Raw genomic sequence first — 21939 nt, 5'->3', positions numbered from 1 at the left:
AAGTAGTCAAACTGCTATTACCAGAATTGAAAGAATACAAAAAATGTTTCTCAAATATGCCCTTCGTCCATTAAACTTCTCTGATCCTATACCCGCCTACTCTGCGCGACTTATGCTTTTAAGCTTTAAGTCTTTAGATAATCGCAGACCAATACTCTGCTTGTCATTTACGTATGATATTATTAATGGGTTCGTTGACTGTCCATATTTATTGGATAGGATTCGATTTAATATTCCTCGGAGGTGTCTTCGCAGTTTTTATACATTTTATTGTGAAAATTTTAAAACCCACTATTCCAGTAATGCTCCAATTGCTCGTGCTCTCCGTGAGTTTAACTCTATCAGTACTGTTGTAAATCTAGACTTTTCTGCTCCAAAAGCGAAACTGCTAAATATGTTAAAATCTGCTTTCTAAGTATTATGTATTATTTTTCAAATAACTATCTCTTAACTTTAGTTTGTATCATAGTCTGTAAGGATTTAAGTCCATTGACTAAGTGAAATAAAGAAATAAAGAAATAAAGGAATCGAGATAGATATAGATTTCCATATATCAAAATGATCAGGATCGAAAAAAAATGTGATTGATCCATGTGCGTCCGTTAACACGATAACTTGAGTAAATTTTGAGGTATCTAGATGAAATTTGGTATGTAGGTTCCTGAGCACTCATCTCAGTTCGCTATTTAAAATGAACGATATCGGACTATAACCACGCCCACTTTTTCGATATCGAAAATTTCGAAAAACCGAAAAAGTGCAATAATTCATTACCAAAGACAGATAAAGCGATCAAACTTGGTAGGTGAGTTGGACTTATGACTCAGAATACAAAATTAGTAAAATTTTGGACAATGGGCATGGCACCGCCTACTTTTAAAAGAAGGTAATTTAAACTTTTGCAAGCTACAATTTGGCAGTCGTTGAAGACATCATGATGAAATTTGGCAGTAACGTTACTCCTATTACTATATATATGCTTAATAAAAATTAGCAAAATCGGACAAGCACCACGCCCACTTTAAAAAAAAAAATTTTTTTTAAGTAAAATTTTAACAAAAAATTTAATATCTTTACAGCATATAAGTAAATTATGTCAACATTCAACTCCAGTAATGATATTGTGCAACCAAATGCAAAATTAAAAGAAAATTTCAAAATGGGCGTGGCACCGCCCTTTTTCATTTAATTTGTCTAGGATACTTTTAATGCCATAAGTCGAAAAAAAATGTACCAATCCTTGTGAAATTTGGCAGGGGCTTAGCTTCTAGGACGATAACTTATTTCTGTGAAAAAGGGCGAAATCGGTTGAAACCACGCCCAGCTTTTATACACAGTCGACAGTCTGTCCTTCCGCTCGGTCGATAACTTGAGCAAAAATCGATATATCTTTACTGAACTTAGTTCACGTACTTATCTGAACTCACTTTATCTTGGTATAAAAAATGAACGAAATCCAACTATGACCACGCCCACTTTTTCGATATCGAAAATTACGAAAAATGAAAAAAATGCCATAATTCTATACCAAATACGAAAAAGGGGTGAAACATGGTAATTGGATTGGTTTATTGACGCGAAATATAACTTTAGAAAAGCTCTGTAAAATGGTCGTGACACCTACCATATTAAGTAGAAGAAAATGAAAAAGTTCTGCAGGGCGAAATAAAAAACCCTTGAAATCTTGGCAGGTATTACATATATAAATAAATTTAGGGATATCGCCATAAAGGTGGATCAGGGTTGACTCTAGAATTTGTTTGTACGATATGGGTATCAAAAGAAAGGTATTAATGAATATTTTAAAATGGAGTAATCCTTAGTTCCAAATATTCAAATTAAATATCATCTTAGATGTGTGCTCAGGAATCTACATACCAAATTTCATCAAGATAACTCAAAATTTACTCAAGTTATCGTGTTAGCGGTCGGACGGACGGACGGACGGACATGGCTCAATCAAATTTTTTTTCGATCCTGATGATTTTGATATATGGAAGTCTATATCTATCTCGATTCATTTATACCTGTACAACCAATCGTTATCCAATCAAACTTAATATACTCTGTAAACTTTGCTCAACTGAGTATAAAAACAAGGGAGCAGCTAACTAAAGCACACATTTGTACACATTACAACCAACACAAACGTAATGATATTATCAGATGCAGTTAACCAATATAAAATCAACAACAACGATATCCACAAATCACCGAATTATTACCGGATCACCAATATAACAAAGGTACGTGATTTTATAAACATTCCGTGCTAGGTAGGGTTTTCCTTTTCACTTTTTAATAAAAATTTTCAAAAATAAAATTATAAATCGGTAGAAAGTGTTTCCATTTATTAAAACCGTGCAAGTGATTGTGTGAAGTGAACAATTAATATTTCGTGCGAAAGTAGAAAAGCATCAAGCAGTTATTTAAAGTTTGTGCAACACGCCTTGTGACTGTCTGGAACAATAAGATTGTCCGGACATAGCTCAAGGTAGCACAACACTGATCTAAAAGTTAACATAACCTCAAACGCCACTTTGCGCCACCTTTCTACATTCACCTTTGCAGGTTTTATCTCAAAAAATCCATTTTAATTCACAGCGCAAAAATTCGAGTTGTTAAGGTTATTTATTCAATTAATTCAATTAAATAAAATTTTTAACTCACATACAAATCACTTGCACATATTTACATAGGCAATACGATTGCAATTTATTTTGTTGGTATTGTGCAAAGTGCACTTATTTTAAATTGCACATATCGTTGTTGTTGTTTGGGTGGACAATAAGCTTATTTCTCATACAATTAAAAAAAATTGAAGAATTTTTATTTTCACATGCGGCAAAACACAAAGCAGCTTTGACTGATTTATTTTTTGTGATACAAAAGTTCACAGTCCTTGGTTAAGTTAGCAAAAAGCCCATAGCGAGTGTTTCGCAATTTTTTTTTTTAATAACACCACTTTTACTAGCCATTACATATTGGCTTACACAATTTATTAGCACATCTGCATTAGAGCGTTCTTTTAAAAATTACGTAGTTGCGCGCCATTGCCACCACGAAATTGCGCATTCTTTAAATTAATTACTGGCTTTCTCGCAAGCTTCGAGGCCACTTCCCTGAGAAATCTCTCTCGAACACAGTCCTTCATTTCAGTTCCTTTTCACTTAATACTCTCTGCAAAGGCAATTAATTAATTAATATTTCAATAAATTTTCTGATATAATAGATACATATATACGCCAAGCAGAAGCAGTGACGGAGTTTGAAAATGATTATAATAATAAGTCTCCTTCAGACCATACAAAACACACCCTTTTATGCCAGAACGAGGAGTTGAAATCGCTATGGGAGTAGGCGATGCAGACATATGAAGAACTCTTGAGCTCCTCACTACTCGAGTCAAAAGAGCAGTCGGTAATTAAAAAGAAGCAAAAAGTTACATACTTCAGCTTTCTCAAGTGCCAGGCAGCAATGGCTGAACTTTCGGAAAAACTTGAGAAAGCTGAGAAGAAAGCTCAGGAGATGGGGAATATAGGGTGCGCCTGCCAGCATGTGATACGGACGTTTTCAAAGGTGATTACCTTTCTTCGCCGTCATTTAAAGACATGTTCACTGCTATATATATACGTAAAAAAACTCGAAGCAGTAGAAAACTTATATTATTTAAATCAAAGACTCAAGGTGAGGCCAAAGAAATAGCCGGACAATGTCCTTTAACAAAAAACGGTTTCGAAACAGCATAGAAAAATCTATGTGACCGATACGAAAATAAACGTACTTTAGTAAATTCCCAATTAAAAATTCTTTTTAATTTGAAATTAACGAAATCGGCTAAGGACCACGCCCACTCAAGTGAAATTATATATTTGAAAAAAAGGAAAAAATTTACATTTTAGAAAATGGGCGTGGCGCTACCCCTTTTATGACCAAGCAATTTTCTATGTTTCGGTAGCCATAACTTGAAGAAAAGTTAAAGGATCACAATAAGATTCAGTACATATATTTTTCTCGTAGCAGGTAATTTTTCTAGGAATAATTGACGAGATCGGCTAAAGACCATGCCTACTTTGATATAAAAGATATAGACTATAATAATCAGCTATATCTCATAAAATAGTTTTGTATCAGTGATATTTCACTTACCAAGTTTTATTGTAAGAGGAAATTGGGATAAATTTTGTTTAAGGGGCGGTGCCACTTTCCAAACATTACACAACATTTCTAGAGCCACAAAAAAAAAAAAAAAAAAACCGCTCGCAAAAAAATTCGAAAAATCTTGTCGAAAATGAACTGTACAAATGACACATTCGCTGAGTATCTAATGTTTGGTTACACCCGAACTTAGACACCCTTACTTGTTTACTTTTGTGCATGTTTGGTGTATGTGAATAACGTAACGCCTACTTAATTAAAATATTACCACCATAAACAAAAATTATGTCCTTTAATTACATACTTGCATATAATAATTATCAAACGCGCACGCATAAGCAGAAATCAAACGCAACTCTTTCATTATATTGATCTGAAATAGTGTTGTTCTGATATTGCCTAATTTTTTAAAACTGTACCCATTTTAATTTTCGAAGAATTAGATCGTAACCGGAAAAGTATGCAAATCTGCAAATGTTGGCTTTGTCTTCAAGACATTTTATCAGCGTGAAATTTTATGCTGGATGCGTTAAAATAACTGCATTATCTGCACTGTGTCACTCTACACACTTATACGACTAACTAAGAGCAAAAAGTGTTCAATATTTGAGTAAAATACTCGATTACTCGTGGCATAACAACACTATTCTGAAGGAATTTCTTTAAATACTCCACGCAACGCAAATTATTTCTCAAAGTTAACGCGTGTTTCAATTGAAAAACAAATCAATTTATTTCATGAAAATGGATAAAAGAATTAATATTGAAAATTCATTTAAACTTCTTTACTATTATTGGAAAGTTTTGGGATTCTACACCGGCTTCAATAAATATTTGATGTTATTTTATGATATATTCGTGAGTTGCATCGCAACAATTGCTTTCCCCGCTCATCTTCTTCTAGGCATAATTTATGCTGAAAATGGCGAAATTGTTTTCATAAATGGCACAATTGCTATTGCCGCTATTGCTTGTTCTATCAAACATTTCCTATTACGTCAACATTTGAACGAAATACCCAATGTGGTTGATGTACTACGACAATTGGATGAACGTGTACAAAAAGCAGAGGATACTCAATATTATATAAAATATATATGGAAACGTTCTATACATATGACATATTTTTTTACGATTGTTTATTTTGCTGTTTTCTTTCTGGCATCGTTAACTGCATTGTGGACCGGAAGTCTTTTGTATCCGGCATTTGTTATTTTGGATTGGCAAGACACGAAATGGAAATATTGGTTAATTGTTATATTTCAAATGTATGGTTTAAATATGCAAATTGTACAAAATCTGACAAATGATGCTTATGGACCAATTGCTATGTGTGCACTCTCAGGGCAAGTGCATTTGTTAGCAAGGCGCATAGCGCGTATAGGACATGCAGATATAGGAGAAGGGAATTTTGCGGAAAGTTATAGCAGCCAGCTTGTGGCGTGCATTGAGGATTATACATTGTTATTTCGGTAAGTAATAAAGTGAAGGATTATCGAAAAAATAAAGAAAAAATAAAATAAATTTAAAAGTTGAAAAAATTTTGAACAATATATGTATATTAGACTGGGTCGATTTATTAACCGATGTCGCGCCATCGATTCTTCGATAGGATTTGAGCTTAGGAAAAAAAGTTCCACTACGCATACCCAAAAAAAAAATATTTTCGAGCATGCGAAATTTAATTTTTTTGACTTTTTTCGTCTTTGATTTTTAAGGTTTTTTTCATGACCTACTAAAACAATTTTCATTTGATTGTAAAATTTTTATGTATACCCTATCCGATCCAAAAAAAGTCCAAAAACTTGTCCGCTTGTTACGAAAACGTTTTTTTTGGGTACGAGTAGAGGAAAATTTTTTTCCTGAGCCCAAATCGTATCGAAAAATCGATGGAGCGATATCAGTTAACTTTCGTCCATACAATTCGACCCATCCTAATGTATGTAGAAATTTTTTGAAAAGTAAGACTAAAAAATATTGAAAAAAAAAAAAATATCTCAGCTATAACTACAAAAGCCTCGTCGTTTATAAAGTTTTAGATGTATAAGCATTTCTGCCAACGGTTGGGGGAATACAGAGTGTAAGCGTAAGGTAGGTGTAAGCACAATGGTGTTTGGAAGTGATGTGCCATATGAAGGTAATAGTATGATGTATCGTCGATTTAATATGAGCGAAATCAGACAGCAAATCAGTTTATGGAAATTAGCAAAAGCACAGAAACATGGAAGATATATAAAGGAGAATGAGACGAAAAAGGAAAATTTTGTAAGTAAATGTAAGGAAGATGAAACCGAAGAAGAGCAAATAAAAATGTCGATAAAGATCTGGAACATAATGAATGTAATGATGATGATCGTGACGTCTATGAAAAGCGAAGACAGTGCATGGAAAGAAGAGGAACAGAAGGGGAAGAAGAACAGGAAGCAAGAGGAAGGCAAATATTTGAAAACAAAACAGAAGACGGAAATGAAATCGAAAGTGCGTTATTAACTTTTTGTCGAAGTAATTGTTTACAATCGATGAGTTATCGGTTTGTCATCTTGGGATGACATGCATTTTATATCGACGTGTTATCGGTTTGTAATCCATGTGGTATCGAAACAAAATTTATCCAAGATTTATCGAACTCCTGTCGTTGGCATATTGGTTTATTAACGAAAAGTAATGGATCTATAGTCGAAAAATTGGCGGTTATTTATAGAACAGTTACCATAAGCGATAAAAAAGATATCGATATGTTACCGACATAGAATTTTTCACTCGATTCTTTTTATAAATAAGTTTTAGAAATTTATCGGTTTTTATCAAGAACTTATAGACTTATTTCCCAAATTTAGCTATTATATATGGAAAAGTTATCGAAATGTTATCAAAAAGTTATCGATTTTTATTGGCATTCTATCAATTTGTCATAAAATAGTTATCGATTATTTTTGTCGAAGTTTTATCCATTTGTTTTCGGTAATTTAATTATGTGTTATCATAAACTTGTCAACGTTTTATTGCAAATATGTGTATATTTATGTTACCGGAGCTCAAGCAGTTGGTTATCGGCATCTTATCGATTTGCTGCGAAACAGATACCAATACTTACTTACTTACTTAATTGGTGTTTAAACGGTTAGGACCGTCCAACAAGGCCCGCCTGTCGCTTCTTTTCTCTGCCAACCGGCGCCAATTGGTCACACCAAGGGAGTTTAAATCATTTTCCAAATCCATATAAAATCAATGAAATACCTGTAACCACTCGAAACAAGACGATAAGTAAGCAACAAGCTAATTTCGATTTCAATAATACCCCGATAATAAAACAATAACTTGGCGATATCGTGTGGAACCTATAAGAAGCCAATGAAGCTCCTCTCAAAAACCTCGAAACTACTCGTTTCTGGGAAATTTGTGTCTGTTGTTGTTTTAACTTTAACCCTTGGTTGAAATTTAGTTAATTTAAAATAATCAATTTTCTAGACGCACACCTTTATATTTTCATATCGATCCTGATGGGTACCTAATACTTAGGCCCATTTCTTTTTCGCGGTACTAACCAAAATATATCTATCTACTTTTTATTCTCTTTTCAGCACAACACGACTTTTAGAGCGCATTATCTCTCACAGTTATATGGTACAATTTATCGCAGTTGGTATAAATGTTGTTGTTGGCCTCTTCTATTTATTATTTTATGCTGATAATCTTTTAAGTTATATTTATTATATATTTCATATTGTTGCTATAATGAGTGAACTATTTCCCTGCTGTTATTATGGAAGCATGGTACAAGCGGAATTTCATGCTCTATCCTATGCCATATTTCGTAGTAATTGGTTAACACAGCCACGCCTTTTTCGCCGTAATATTGTTATATTTGCACAATTATCATTGAAAGATGTTACCGTGTCAGCTGGTGGTATGATGCGTATACATATTGATTCATTTTTTAAAACTGCTAAAATGGGATATTCATTATTCACGGTGGTGCAGAGTATAAAACAATGAGGGGATTATGTGGCGGAATCAGGGTGATCCTTGAAAACGATAGATGAGCGATTACATTCAGTCTCACTATTTCAAACAGTAATACCATCGCGGTCAGTGATATTTCATTTAAATTCCTATTCCAATTGAAGATGGCTAAAATATTTGGCGCAAGTGTCAAAGTTGAGATTATCTTATATTGACTCAAAAAACTGAATTTACTCCTTTTATTTAAGCATTTATTTATTTAATCGAATATTTTATAGTCGACGGCAAAATTTGTAAAGTTGGGTCGTACTGGAATACGGTTAAGGTATGCCTTCGTGAGATAACGCTGTGGAACAAATTCAGGTTAGCAAAAGTTAGGTCGATTCTGAGAGTGAGGGGTGAAAAAAGAGGCTAAATTGGAAGACCCGAGTTGCGATGTTTGTTTATGTTAGCTCGAATTGAAAGGATAGCAATTAGTCGACGAGTTATATCCAAAAAAGCACAATACAACAAACTGCAATTATTGCAAAGTTCGAATGTCGATTAAAAAAAATTCGAACTAACATAAACAAATGCCGCGATACGGTTCTTCTAATTTAGCCTCTATTTTCACCCATCACTCTCAGAATCGACCTAACTTTTGCTAACCTGAATTTGTTCCACAGTGTAATCAGATATTTACCATGCACATTAACCACTTTCAGTAGAGAAAAAAATTTATGTAATAAATATTTGTCTAGGATAATATTTTTAAAATCCTTCATCTGATTTATAAAGACAACCCCAGGCAATACACATTGACGTCAGCTAAGAGTGTAAAATTGCAAAATACCATTTTTGTTTAAATTGACTTTTTGATGCAGTTGGGTAGAGCGGAAAATGCCACATACACCAGGCAAAACAATAGCATTATATAAGGCCATTCCCGCAGTACGCCCACTTTATTTTGAACTTACTCGCTATGGTTTCACGGAAAACGGAGAACAGTTTTTTGCCTCCAATGTAAAATTTTGCTCTATGTCACATAGCAGGTTTATGCTGTAAGCCTATTTATAATAACTAATAAAAATATTATTAATGTTTTGTGACAAATTTGTTGATTTGCTAATTTATTGTTATCGTCCAGCTGTTTCTTAAACGTTAGAGTATTCCACGGTTGCCTACTTGGAACGAGCTTAAATCAAAGTAATGGCCCTTGGACTGTGCTGTCTTTTATGGTCCAGTGCTATATACATTTGTTTACATTAGTATCTAGTTTGTACGCCTTTCATTTTTTTTTAATCTTCGATCGTCTAATTGATCCATATATCTCGGTATCTTCCGACTGTATGTCTAACTTACGTTATCCATGCTCATGTTGTCGTTGTTCTTTAAGCAGCATTATGCTCTAGAAGAACGATGAGCTGGAACCGACTTTATATACGAAGTGATGCTACTATATCTGTTTTTGATATTTCGAAAATGCAGATTTTAGGAAAGTTTTTTAGTTTTTGATTTTTGGATATTATTTTGTTAATGATCTGTGAAATAAAAAAAAATTATGAGAAGCGGACAAAATTTCGATCAATATTGATAGCTTTGTATAATAAAAAAGCCGTTTTATATGTCAATTGATCTGTGGTAATATTGCATTATGTATGAAGTACCTGTGATTTGGCAAGCCTGTAAATCACTCGAGATTCGGAACACTATTGCGAAGGATTTATCTTCTCTGATAGCCAAGCAGTAATAAAAGCGCTGCACGATGCACTAGATCAAGGCTATGTGGAGGATGCAAGCACCTTTAAGCTGCGTTAATAGAAACCCTAGAAAAATACTTTATATGAGTTCCAAATCACGTAGTTATTCAAAAGACCCATTTTTCTTTTTGCATTTGTACCTGAATTCCACAGACGCAGACTTCTATAAATTAATGTATCTCGGCTCTAGATACACTTAGTGGGCTCATTAGCCTTCTTTTATTGCAGTCTCGTCATAAAGTTCTCGATCTTATTTGAAATTTTCAAATTTCTCCCTTGACTGCCTTTAGAGGTACTTCAGTGCTTGTTATTTTCACTGGTTATTCCCTCTCTCCTTTCCGCTGATTCCCTTTATGACAGCTTATTGACCATCTCATTTACTTGGACGTTATATTACCTCGTATTAAATGCTGGCAAAAACACACCACGCTTGTCTAAAAATTGCTGTAGATGCCCTGTTCTATACAATGCTGGATGTCATTGACCGAACTGGATTTAATATATGTATTGGTTTCACGTCGAAGTTTAATTCCTTAGATAGGTCGTTGAGCTTGGTATATGTTTGAGGTGTATTTATACTCAGTTGAGCAGAGCTCACAGAGTATATTAAGTTTGATTGGATAACGGTTGGTTGTACATATATAAAGGAATCGAGATAGATATAGACTTCCATATATCAAAATAATCAGGATCGAAAAAAATTTGATTGAGCCATGTCCGTCCGTCCGTCCGTCCGTTAACACGATAACTTGAGTAAATTTTGAGGTATCTTGATGAAATTTGGTATGTAGGTTCCTGAGCACTCATCTCAGATCGCTATTTAAAACGAACGATATCGGACTATAACCACGCCCACTTTTTCGATATCGAAAATTTCGAAAAACCGAAAAAGTTCGATAATTCATTACAAAAGACCGATAAAGCGACGAAACTTGGTAGATGAGTTGAACTTATGACGCAAAATATAAAATTAGTAAAATTTTGGACAATGGGCGTGGCACCGCCCACTTTTAAAAGAAGGTAATTTAAAATTTTGCAAGCTGTAATTTGGCAGTCGTTGAAGATATAATGATGAAATTTGGCAGGAACGTTACTCTTATTACTATATGTACGCTTAATAAAAATTAGCAAAATCGGAGAAGGACCACGCCCACTTTTAAAAAAAAATTTTTTTAAAAGTAAAATTTTAACAAAAAATTTTATATCTTTACAGTATATAAGTAAATTATGTCAAGATTCAACTCCAGTAATGATATGTTGCAACAAAATACAAAAATAAAAGAAAATTTAAAAATGGGCGTGGCTCCGCCCTTTTTATTTAATTTGTCTAGGATACTTTTAACGCCATAAGTCGAACAAAAATTAACCAATCCTTTTGAAATTTGGTAGGGGCATAGATTTTATGGCGCTAACTGTTTTCTGTGAAAATGGGCGAAATCGGTTGATACCACGCCCAGTCTTTATACACAGTCGTCCGTCTGTCCTTCCGCATGGCTGTTAACACGATAACTTGAGCAAAAATCGATATATCTTTACTAAACTCAGTTCACGTACTTATCTGAACTCACTTTATCTTGGTATGAAAAATGAACGAAATCCGACTATGACCACGCCCACTTTTTCCATATCGAAAATTACGAAAAATTAAAAAAATGCCATAATTCTATACCAAATACGAAAAAGGGATGAAATATGTTAAGGTAATTGGATTGTTTTATTGACGCGAAATATAACTTTAGAAAAAACCTTATAAAATGGTTGTGACACCTACCATATTAAGTAGAAGAAAATGAAAAAGTTCTGCAGGGCGAAATTAAAAACCCTTAAAATCTTGGCAGGTATTACATATATAAATAAATTAGCGGTATCCAACAGATGATGTTCTGGGTCACCCTGGTCCACATTTTGGTCGATATCTGGAAAACGCCTTCACATATACAACTACCACCACTCCCTTTTAAAACTCTCATTAATACCTTTAATTTGATACCCATATCGTACAAACTCATTCTAGAGTCACCCCTGGTCCACCTTTATGGCGATATTTCGAAAAGGCTAACACCTATAGAACGAAGGCCCACTCCCTTTTAAAAATACTCATTAACACCTTTCATTTGATACCCATATCGTACAAACAAAGTCTAGAGTCACCCCCGGTCCAGAAAGGCCCACTCCCTCTTAAAATACTCATTAACACCTTTCATTTGATACCCATATCGTACAAACGCATTCTAGAGTCACACCTGGTCCATCTTTATGGCAATATCTCGAAAAGGCGTTCACCTATAGAACTAAGGCCCACTCCCTCTTAAAATACTCATTAACTCCTTTCGTTTGATACCCATATTGCACAAACGAATTCTAGAGTCACCCCTGGTCCACCTTTATGGCGATATCTCGAAAAGGGGTCCACCTATAGAACTAAGCCCCACGCCATTTTAAAATAATCATTAACACCTTTCAATTGATACCCATATCATACAAACAAATTCTAAAGTCACCCCTGGTCCAACTTTATGGCGATATCTCGAAAAGGCGAACACCTATAAAACGAAGGCCCACTCCCTTTTAAAAATACTCATTAACACCTTTCATTTGAAACCCATATCGTACAAACAAAGTCTAGAGTCACCCCTGGTCCACCTTTATTGCGATACCTCGAAAATGCGTCCACCTATAGAACTAAGGCCCACTCTCTCTTAAAATACTCATTAACTCCTTTCGTTTGATACCCATATTGCACAAACGAATTCTAGAGTCACCCCTGGCTCACCTGTATGGCGATATCTCGAAACGGCATCCACTTATAGAACTAAGTCCCTTTTAAAATACTCATTAACACCTTTCGTTTGATGCCCATATTGTGCAAACAAATTCTAGGGTCAACCCTGGTCCACCTTTATGGCGATATCTCGAAACGGCGTCCACCTATGGAACTAAGGATTACTCCCTTTTAAAATGCTCATTAACACCTTTCATTTGATACCCATATCGTACAAACGCATTCTAGAGTCAACCCTGATCCACCTTTATGGCTATATCCCTAAATGGCGTCCACCTATAGAACTATGGCCCACTCCCTCATAAAATACTCTTTAATGCCTTTCATTTGATACACATGTCATACAAATACATTCCAGGGTTTCCCTCGGTTCATTTTCCTACATAGCTATTTTCCCTTATGTTGTTAACATAGCTCTCAACTGAGTATGTAATGTTCGGTTACACCCGAACTTAACCTTCCTTACTTGTTTCTTTTTAAGTTCAATCCCACAAAATATGGCCTGATATGGTGATAATTGTCAACTGATAAATTTAATTGACAGAAAACCCCCATGAGTCACCAATTACTTTCTCTTGGAATAGTAATGTCCTTCGCTTTCATGACACAAAATGTCTCCCACACTAATCACATCAACAAGCATTCGCATTCATAGCAACACACAAACCTCTCAATAACTAACAAAATTCAATATTTTCCTACCAGTTTTTCAAAGGATGTAAAGCTCTCATTAATGCCCTTCAAGAAAGCTAGAGCTAAAATTCCGGAATATCTTAGGTACAGGAATCGAGACAGCTTTCGCTTAGGGGTGTGTTCCCAAGGAAAATTGTCTGCCTGTAGATTGAAAACAAAAGTCAACTCTCCTCATATATGAGGTAACAACAGCCACCGCTAAACTTCCCTAAAGGATCGTTTGCAATATTCTTGGGCTCCGCGGTACTAAGTTTTAGAGGAGGAAGACCCGTCTCAGATTACTGTCTTTTCAGAAATGCATCTTACATGGGACTGGGTATCCAGAATTTTGAAAAGCTTTTGATGTTCGTATGCCTGCCTCAGGTTTATTCCAAACCTCTAATCCGCAGGTCTTTCTTTTCTGGAAAGGAGTAAAACATTATACTATTGTAACAAATTTAGCGAAGTTCCGCTTATCTTACACCTTCTACAAATGTTCGTATCGCTAAACTGTTGAATAAATAACTCCAATATTCAATAATGCAGAATGATCTTTATTAGACTACTTTGAAAATACTTCACAATAACATTTATACTTCGCAACTTATAGCGTGCTTAAATCAAACTGATTGCTGCTTACTCAGCTTTCGCTCATTTTATACTGTCTGCTGTGTCGTTCGCATACTTCTAGGCGTTCCTTCTTCTAGAATTTACTACTTAGTTACCAACTACAAACTTACCAGCTATAAACTACAGATGCACTTTTATAGCTTCTCGCATACCCATATGCGCGTGTATATATGAGTGATATTTCCACCCATGATTGCATACTTTTGTGGGTGTCTCAGATATTTGCATGTTTGTGTGTTTCTCTCCCCTGGTCGTATGTACACATGTGTAGACATAATGATTGATTTGTTTATGTAGATAAAAGTGACTGCTTAATATCGGCTTAGAGATGGTAGTTTGCTTTAGTGTTGCTAATATTCGTCACACTATGTTTATTTGTTATGTCTCTACGTTATTGGATACAGGCTGGGCCACTTCAATTTACTGTGATGAAAGTCTTCTCAGTGAAAAAGCATCTGCTTTGCAGATGCCATTCGAAGGCGGCATAAAACCTTAAAACTTTTCGGAGGTTATGCCTCTTGCATTTATTTTATTTTTTTAATATCGCCAGATGAGTTGCAAGCTCATTGAACGGCACATGAAAACGACGATAGGCTAAGAATATACCAGCGGCAAATATGCCTGTCGCAAAACCACCAAATTGATTCAAGGGGTTGGGTAGCGCAATTTATAGCTTTTCCAACCCAATTGTCAACCTCACCTACACGAATCCTGTTTCTTTAGAAGACAAGGCTGTGGCGAGCTCAAGTTCGGTATGGCCTAGAAGGCTACAACAACAACAAATACATTACATACATTTTATATTATTTAATAAAGGGCTGTTGATATTTTTTCTCGTATAACACAGATGTCTTCCTCAAATGCAATTCCCGCACGAAGTTTACCGTGACAAATCGTGAAAGTTGATTACCACACAAAGAAGCAGGGAGAGACCAACTTTTTTTGAGTGCCTCTACTGTCCTAGCCGATGGATTGTATTCATACCGCACACCGTTTTAAACTTTCGTTAATAAGTAGATTTTAGAATAATTTCACAAGAAACGCACGACTCCCATTTTTGATGTACAGGATTATTATAAAAGTCAAAAACGGCCATTATTCTTAATTGTTTACTTGCCTGGCTTTCTTATTGCAAAGACAAGTTGATAGCGTTTATGCTGGAATCGAATCGAATTATGTTTTATATCCCTTTTCTGGTCACTATTTCTTGAAAAACTTTCAAACTTTGTTTTCATTTTTATGAGTGAGTTTTGATCCTTCGACCTTCGGTGTGGAAGATAAATTACACCATCACTAATAGATGCAGTGAAGTATAGTATATTAAACAACAATACTTTACTGCGTAGATTATAAGTATTTACATAAGAATAATCTTATATTTACCTTTCTTTGACTAAGAAAACACTACTAATCGCATGCTAAATTGCTCCTCATTACAAATACTGATAATAAAGCAAATATAAAACTTATGAGTAAACATGGCCAAATGAGCTTAGTGTGAATGAAATGTTAAGCTTATTTGCACATATGTACATATGTAAACAAATGTTAAATAAACAATGCTAAATATACAAACCGTGATGAGATAACGACAGTTGGTATTATCTACTTAATTAGTGTAGATTTCGTTAAAATCAACCTACCTCTACTTAAATTATATAATTTTCTTACATTATAGTTGTGTAGAAACCACTAGGTTTACTCGAATTTTTATACTCAGTTGAGCAGAGCTCACAGAGTATATTAAGTTTGATTGGATAACGGTTGGTTGTACATATATAAAGGAATCGAGATAGATATAGACTTCCATATATCAAAATAATCAGGATCGAAAAAAAATTTGATTGAGCCATGTCCGTCCGTCCGTCCGTCCGTCCGTCCGTCCGTTAACACGATAACTTGAGTAAATTTTGAGGTATCTTGATGAAATTTGGTATGTAGATTCCTGGGCACTCATCTCAGATCGCTATTTAAAATGAACGATATCGGACTATAACCACGCCCACTTTTTCGATATCGAGAATTTCGAAAAACCGAAAAAATGCGATAATTCATTGCCAAAGGCGGTTAAAGCGATGAAACTTGGCAGATGAGTTGACGTTATGACACAGAATAGAAAATTAGTAAGATTTTGGACAACGGGCGTGGCACCGCCCACTTTTACAAGAAGGTAATTTAAAAGTTTTGCAAGCTGTAATTTGGCAGTCGTTGAAGATATCATGATGAAATTTGCAGGAACGCTACTACTATTACTATATATGTGCTAAATAAAAATTAGCAAAATTGGATGAAGAACACGCCCACTTTTTAAAAAATTTTTTTTTAAATTCAAATTTTAACAAAAAATTTAATATCTTTACTGTATATAAGTAAATTAAGTCAAAATTCAACTCCTGTAATGATATGATGCAACAAAATACAAAAATAAAAGAAAATTTCAAAATGGGCGTGGCTCCGCCCAGTTTCATTTAGTTTGTCTAGAATACTTTTAATGCCATAAGTCGAACAAAAATTTACCAATCCTTCTCAAATTTGGTAGGGACATAGATTCTATGACGGTAACTGTTCTCTGTGAAAATGGGCGAAATCGGTGGAAGCCACGCCCAGTTTTTATACACAGTCCACCGTCTGTCCTTCCGCTCGGCCGTTAACACAATAACTTGAGCAAAGAACGATATATCTTTACTAAACTTAGCCCACCTACTTACCTGAACTCACTTTATCTTGGTATAAAAAATGGCCGAAATCCGACCATAAACACGCCCACTTTATCGATATCGAAAATTACGAAAAATGAAAAAAATGCCATAATTCTATACAAAATACGAAAAAAGGGATGAAACATGGTAACTGGATTGGTTTATTGACGCAAAATATAACTTTGGAAAAAACTTTGTAAAATGGGTGTGACACCTACCATATTAAGTAGAAGAAAATGAAACAGTCCTACAAGGCGAAATCAACAGCCCTTGGAATCTTGGAAGGAATACTGTTAGTGGTATTGCATATATAAATAAATTAGCAGTACCCGACAGATGATTTTCTGTATCACCTGGTCCACATTTTGGTCGATATCGCGAGAACACCTTCACATATACATCTAAGGGCCACTCGCTTTTAAAACCCTCATTAATACCTTTAATTTGATATCCATATCGTACAAACACATTCTAGAGTCACCCTGGCCCACCCTAATGGCGATATCTCGAAAAGGCGTCCACCTATAGACCTAATGCCCACTCCCTCTTAATATGCTCAGTAACACCTTTCGTTTGATACCCATATCGTACAAACATTCTAGAGTCACCTCTGGCCCACCCTAATGGCGATATCTCGAAAAGGCGTCCACCTATAGACCTAATGTCCACTCCCTCTTAAAATGCTCAGTAACACCTTTCGTTTGATACCCATATCGTACAAACATTCTAGAGTCACCCCTGGCCCACCCTATTGGCGATGTCTCGAAAAGGCCTCCACCTATAGACCTAATGCCCACTCCCTCTTAAAATGCTCAGTAACACATTTCGTTTGATACCCATATCGTACAAACATTCTAGAGTCACCCCTGGCCCACCCTAATGGCGATATCTCGAAAAGGCGTCCACCTATAGACATAATGCCCACTCCCTCTTAAAATGCTCAGTAACACCTTTCGTTTGATACCCATATCGTACAAACATTTGTAAGAAGGGGTTTTCACTGCTCCACCTTCTCACTTTATGTTTTGTCAGGATTTAAATACACATGTTTTAAAGTTATAATATTTAATGAATAATAGTATATATTAAAAGAGTTTAATTAAAGTTACATTGAAAGTTAGAATATTTGATTATACTTCATTTGGCCACACACGAATGGATGATGTTAATCGTTTCGACTCTTGTTGGTAACTAACTCGTCGTGAGAGAAAGACTATTAGGGTTGCTGTTGGTCGGTAATATGCAAATATGGTAGGGTTGCAATTATTCGTCTTACAGTCGGCTATTCTGACATTGATGGGCGCCCTCGTCCATCCTCGTGGTCGTCGAAGTATTCGATTTCGTCATAATCATCAGGTGGAAATTGACACCACCGCTTTAGTTTATCTGAAGCAAATACGGATGAGTAATGCCTCTTCGTACGCTGTGATTTAGGCAAATCTTCGATGACGTATCTATCGTTGCTTAGGGCTTTCGTTACAATGAAAGGACCTTTGTAACGGGGCTCTAGCTTTCTGGACGTACCTGTGCTCGTAGGTTCATTTTCAGTTAGCACCAGATCGCCTTCTTTATACTGTGTTGGTTTGATATGCTTGGAGTCATTACGAATCTTTGCTTTAGCTCGTTCGACGTTGATACGTTGCGCTGTGTTAACTCTAAGCTCTTGTAGTTCTTCATTCGTTACTACCTCGTCATGGTGTAGTAATTGAGTTAATCGATTCTTTAAAATATCGCGCGGTTGAAACCCATATACTAATTGGAATGGTGTACAACCCGTTGTTTTATTTATCATCGTGTTTATTGACCACTGTGTATTGCGGAGATTATCGTCCCAATGTTTATCATCTGTAGTCGTTGGTAACAGCATTGACAATATTGTACGATTTGTTCTTTCTGCATGTGAATTCGCTCGCGGAGTTCGTACCGCATTTAAAATACTTTTAATGTCGTTTTCTTTGCAATACCTCTGGAATTCTTTGGAAGTGAAAGCACTCCCACGATCACTTACAATTCTTTGCGGAATACCAAAGTAACTACTTATTTCGTTTAGAACTGTGATTACATGCTTAGTCGAGGTGTCTTTCACAGCCCGAAGGATTGTGAACTTTCTGAAAGCCTCCACTATCACCAAAACGTGTTCATTTCTTTTTGCGCTTTTGGGAAATGGTCCCAAATGGTCGATATGAAGGGTCTTGTACGGAATAGGATCAATTTCATCATAGTGGTACTCACCCTCATTTTTACCGCCTGGTCTTCGATTGTATGCACATTCTACGCATGACTTTAAATAGCTCGTCACATAACAACGCATTCTTGGAAACCAGAACTTTGTTTGAATGCGCTGCAATGTTTTTTTGATCTGCTGTGATTGTCATCAACCACTCGATATCTTAACGATTTTGGCACAACCCACAAAAGTTTATTGTCTACTTTGCGGTATAGCCTTTCGTTTTCAACAGTGTACTCTTTTCTAACATTAGATTTGTTAATTCGTAGGTCTTCGATGATTTTCTTAATATTCGGATCTTGCATTTGCATTGAATGCACCCAATCTGCTTCGTCGATTGCTATTTTGTAGACTTTCATATCAGCTACTTCTAATTCTTTGGCTGACTCGACCGGCGCTCGGCTGAGACAGTCTACGTGCTCCATTCTTGTCCCTGAACGATGAACTACTTCTATGTCAAACTCTTGGATTCGCAGCCACCATCTAGCTACTCTCGGGATCATTTCGCGTTTTTTCATGGTCGACTTTATTGCATTACAGTCGGTAACTACTTTAATGTGCTTGCCTAATATATAGTACTTAAAACGTTCAAGAGATTCAACCACCGCAAGGGTTTCTAACTCGTAGCTATGAAATTTGCTTTCAGAGTCGCTCGTAGCTTTACTATAATAAGCTATTGGTCGTAAACCATCTTTTTCGCGTTGCAGAAGTACGCTCGCTAACCCTATTGAACTTGCATCAGTATGCAATTCATGCTCAGCGTCAGCACGATATGCTGTCAACAATGGTTTTGATGTTAACTTTGCCTTAAGCTCATTAAACGATTGATCATGTCGAGATGTCCACTCAAAGGGCACATCTTTGCGTAACAATTGCCGTAATGGCTCAGATATCAGGGCATATCCAGGAATAAACTTCCGGAAATAACCACTCAAACCAAGAAATTTTCTAATGTCACTTACATTTTTAGGTTTTTCAAACTTTTCTATTGCGATTGTCTTTACCATACCTGGGCTGATACCGTCAGCTGTCAACTCGTGACCTAAAAAGTTTATAGTGTCTTTAAAAAACTCGCATTTATTTGCATTTAGGGTAAGTCCAAATTCACGCAGAACACTGAATACACGTCTGAGTTTAGGTAACAACTCATCAATTGAATTAGCACCTACCAATATATCGTCCATGTAGTGAATCATGTCACCACCAACTTTCTCTTGTACTTTTGCCATCAGTCGCTGAAATACAATTGGTGCGTTACGCAACCCAAATGGCATTCTTTTGAATTCATAGTGTCCACACGTCGTTATGAAAGCGGTATATTTACGACTTTCTTTTTCGATTGGTATCTGGTAATACCCACTGTTCAGATCTAATACACAAAAATATCTAAACTGTTTGGCTTCATGCAGCCGCTCTTCAATATTTGGTACAGGAAAAATTTCTTTTTTGGTCAGTTCATTTAAATGTCTGTAGTCAATACAAAGCCTATCTTCACCATTTTTCTTTTTTACTAATAATACGGGACTAGCAAATTCGGAATTTGATTTTGCAATTATATCTGCATTTAGCAGATCGTCAATCATTTGTGCCAAAATTTTCTTTTTAGGCTCAGGCACTCTATAAGGTGCTTGAGCTACCACTTTATCTGAATTCAGCTCTATTGTCATTTCTACAGAATTGGTTTTACCAACATTTGCTAAACCTTTAGAAAACAAGTCACTAAAATCGCTTAACACATCGACGAGTTTCGTTTGCGCCACTGTATCCTCGATACCACACGCTAATTCACAGATTATTTCATTCTGTTTAACATTAATTTCTCTGTTACATTCGATTAAGTTGTTTTCAATTAGTTTCGGTAACTCACTCACAAAGGGCTCATTTTCAAAATGAATTTTACCATTTTTCAATCTGACACTCAAATTCGGATAAATTAATATATCCTGCCCCAATAACATATCTGTTTTCAAAACATTGTCATCAACGATATAAAGATATGTCTCAACAATAACTTCATCAATACACATTTCAACTTTTATTTTATTGTTTAGTACTTTTACACCACCACAAATACCTTTCATTTGCAATAAACACTTTTCTTGCTCAACATCGATACATTTTGCTATCGATTCTTTAATCATAGAACATTGACTACCTGAGTCAATAAATGCTTTAAATTTGTCACCATTTATCGATACCATCTTACTGAAGCATTTATCGTAATCACTCACATCGTTTTGTCGCACATCCGCATTTTGTTTTGTACCACTTCGAGACTCGCTTTTAGTATTTTGTATTTCACTCTTTTTCTCTCTCTTTTGTGGTTTCGAGCACTGTCGCGAAATATGTCCATGCTCTCCACAATTATAACAAATAATCTTACTAGCATTCTCGCTACTTTTGACATTCTTGCTTTCCACACTTTGTTTACTTTCTGATTTATAGCGATTCAATGTATCACCACTCTTTCCACAGTTTACAAAATATTCGCTCAACGCTTCGCGCATTTGTTTGACAGATTCAAACCTAATTGCAGCAACAGCTAATTGTAATTCACGATTTCTTAACCCGTCGCGAATATACTTTATGATTGCAGCTTCACTCAATTTTAGTTTTTTCCCTAATGCATTCATACGAAAGCAATAGTCAACCACCAATTCGTTTGTTTTCCTAGACGCATTTGACATCATATAATGCACTTGCGCCTCGTCAACATGTTGCTCAAATTCTAATTTCAAAGCAATAGGAATGTACGACCGACAACGCGTCAAACCACATACGCGCTGCGCCTTTCAACTGGCTGTATACGGCTAACAATAAACATTTCTCGTCAAACTGATATGCTACACGCACGGCATTTACACGATCGATGAATTGTTCAACTGTTATAGAATTTTGATTTGATGGATCAAACGCGGGAATGGTCTCGGCAATTTCTTTAACCGAACTACCGCGCACTGTCGAATTAATAGAAATTGGCGTTTGCGTTGTTTCTCTATGATTGTTTACGTTTGTATTTGCACTGGTTACCGCAGTCTGCATGACTGAAATTGCGTTTTGTAGCATTTC

General features: G+C 35.6%; 1 protein-coding gene across 1 annotated transcript; it reads left to right on the top strand.

Annotated features, from left to right (window-relative positions):
- The first annotated feature begins 4902 nt into the window (after nt 1-4902).
- Nucleotides 4903-8154, top strand: LOC137241854 (odorant receptor 33b-like). Its single transcript, XM_067769227.1, has 2 exons — nt 4903-5630; nt 7740-8154. Exons 1-2 carry the CDS (start codon nt 4903-4905, stop codon nt 8152-8154), a joined length of 1143 nt encoding a protein of 380 aa, XP_067625328.1.
- The last annotated feature ends 13785 nt before the right edge of the window (nt 8155-21939 follow it).

The sequence above is a fragment of the Eurosta solidaginis genome, chromosome 2 (genome assembly GCF_040869045.1).
Source record: "Eurosta solidaginis isolate ZX-2024a chromosome 2, ASM4086904v1, whole genome shotgun sequence".
Classification (NCBI taxonomy): Eukaryota; Metazoa; Arthropoda; class Insecta; order Diptera; family Tephritidae; genus Eurosta; species Eurosta solidaginis.
This window is presented reverse-complemented; position numbering and strand designations above follow the sequence as displayed.

Bases quoted from the DNA above. Each gene is read 5' to 3' on its own strand.
- LOC137241854 (XM_067769227.1), top strand. From the start codon at position 4,903: ATGGATAAAAGAATTAATATTGAAAATTCATTTAAACTTCTTTACTAT. The intron at 5,631-7,739 runs GTAAGTAATAAA...TTCTCTTTTCAG, and splicing joins GATTATACATTGTTATTTCG to CACAACACGACTTTTAGAGC.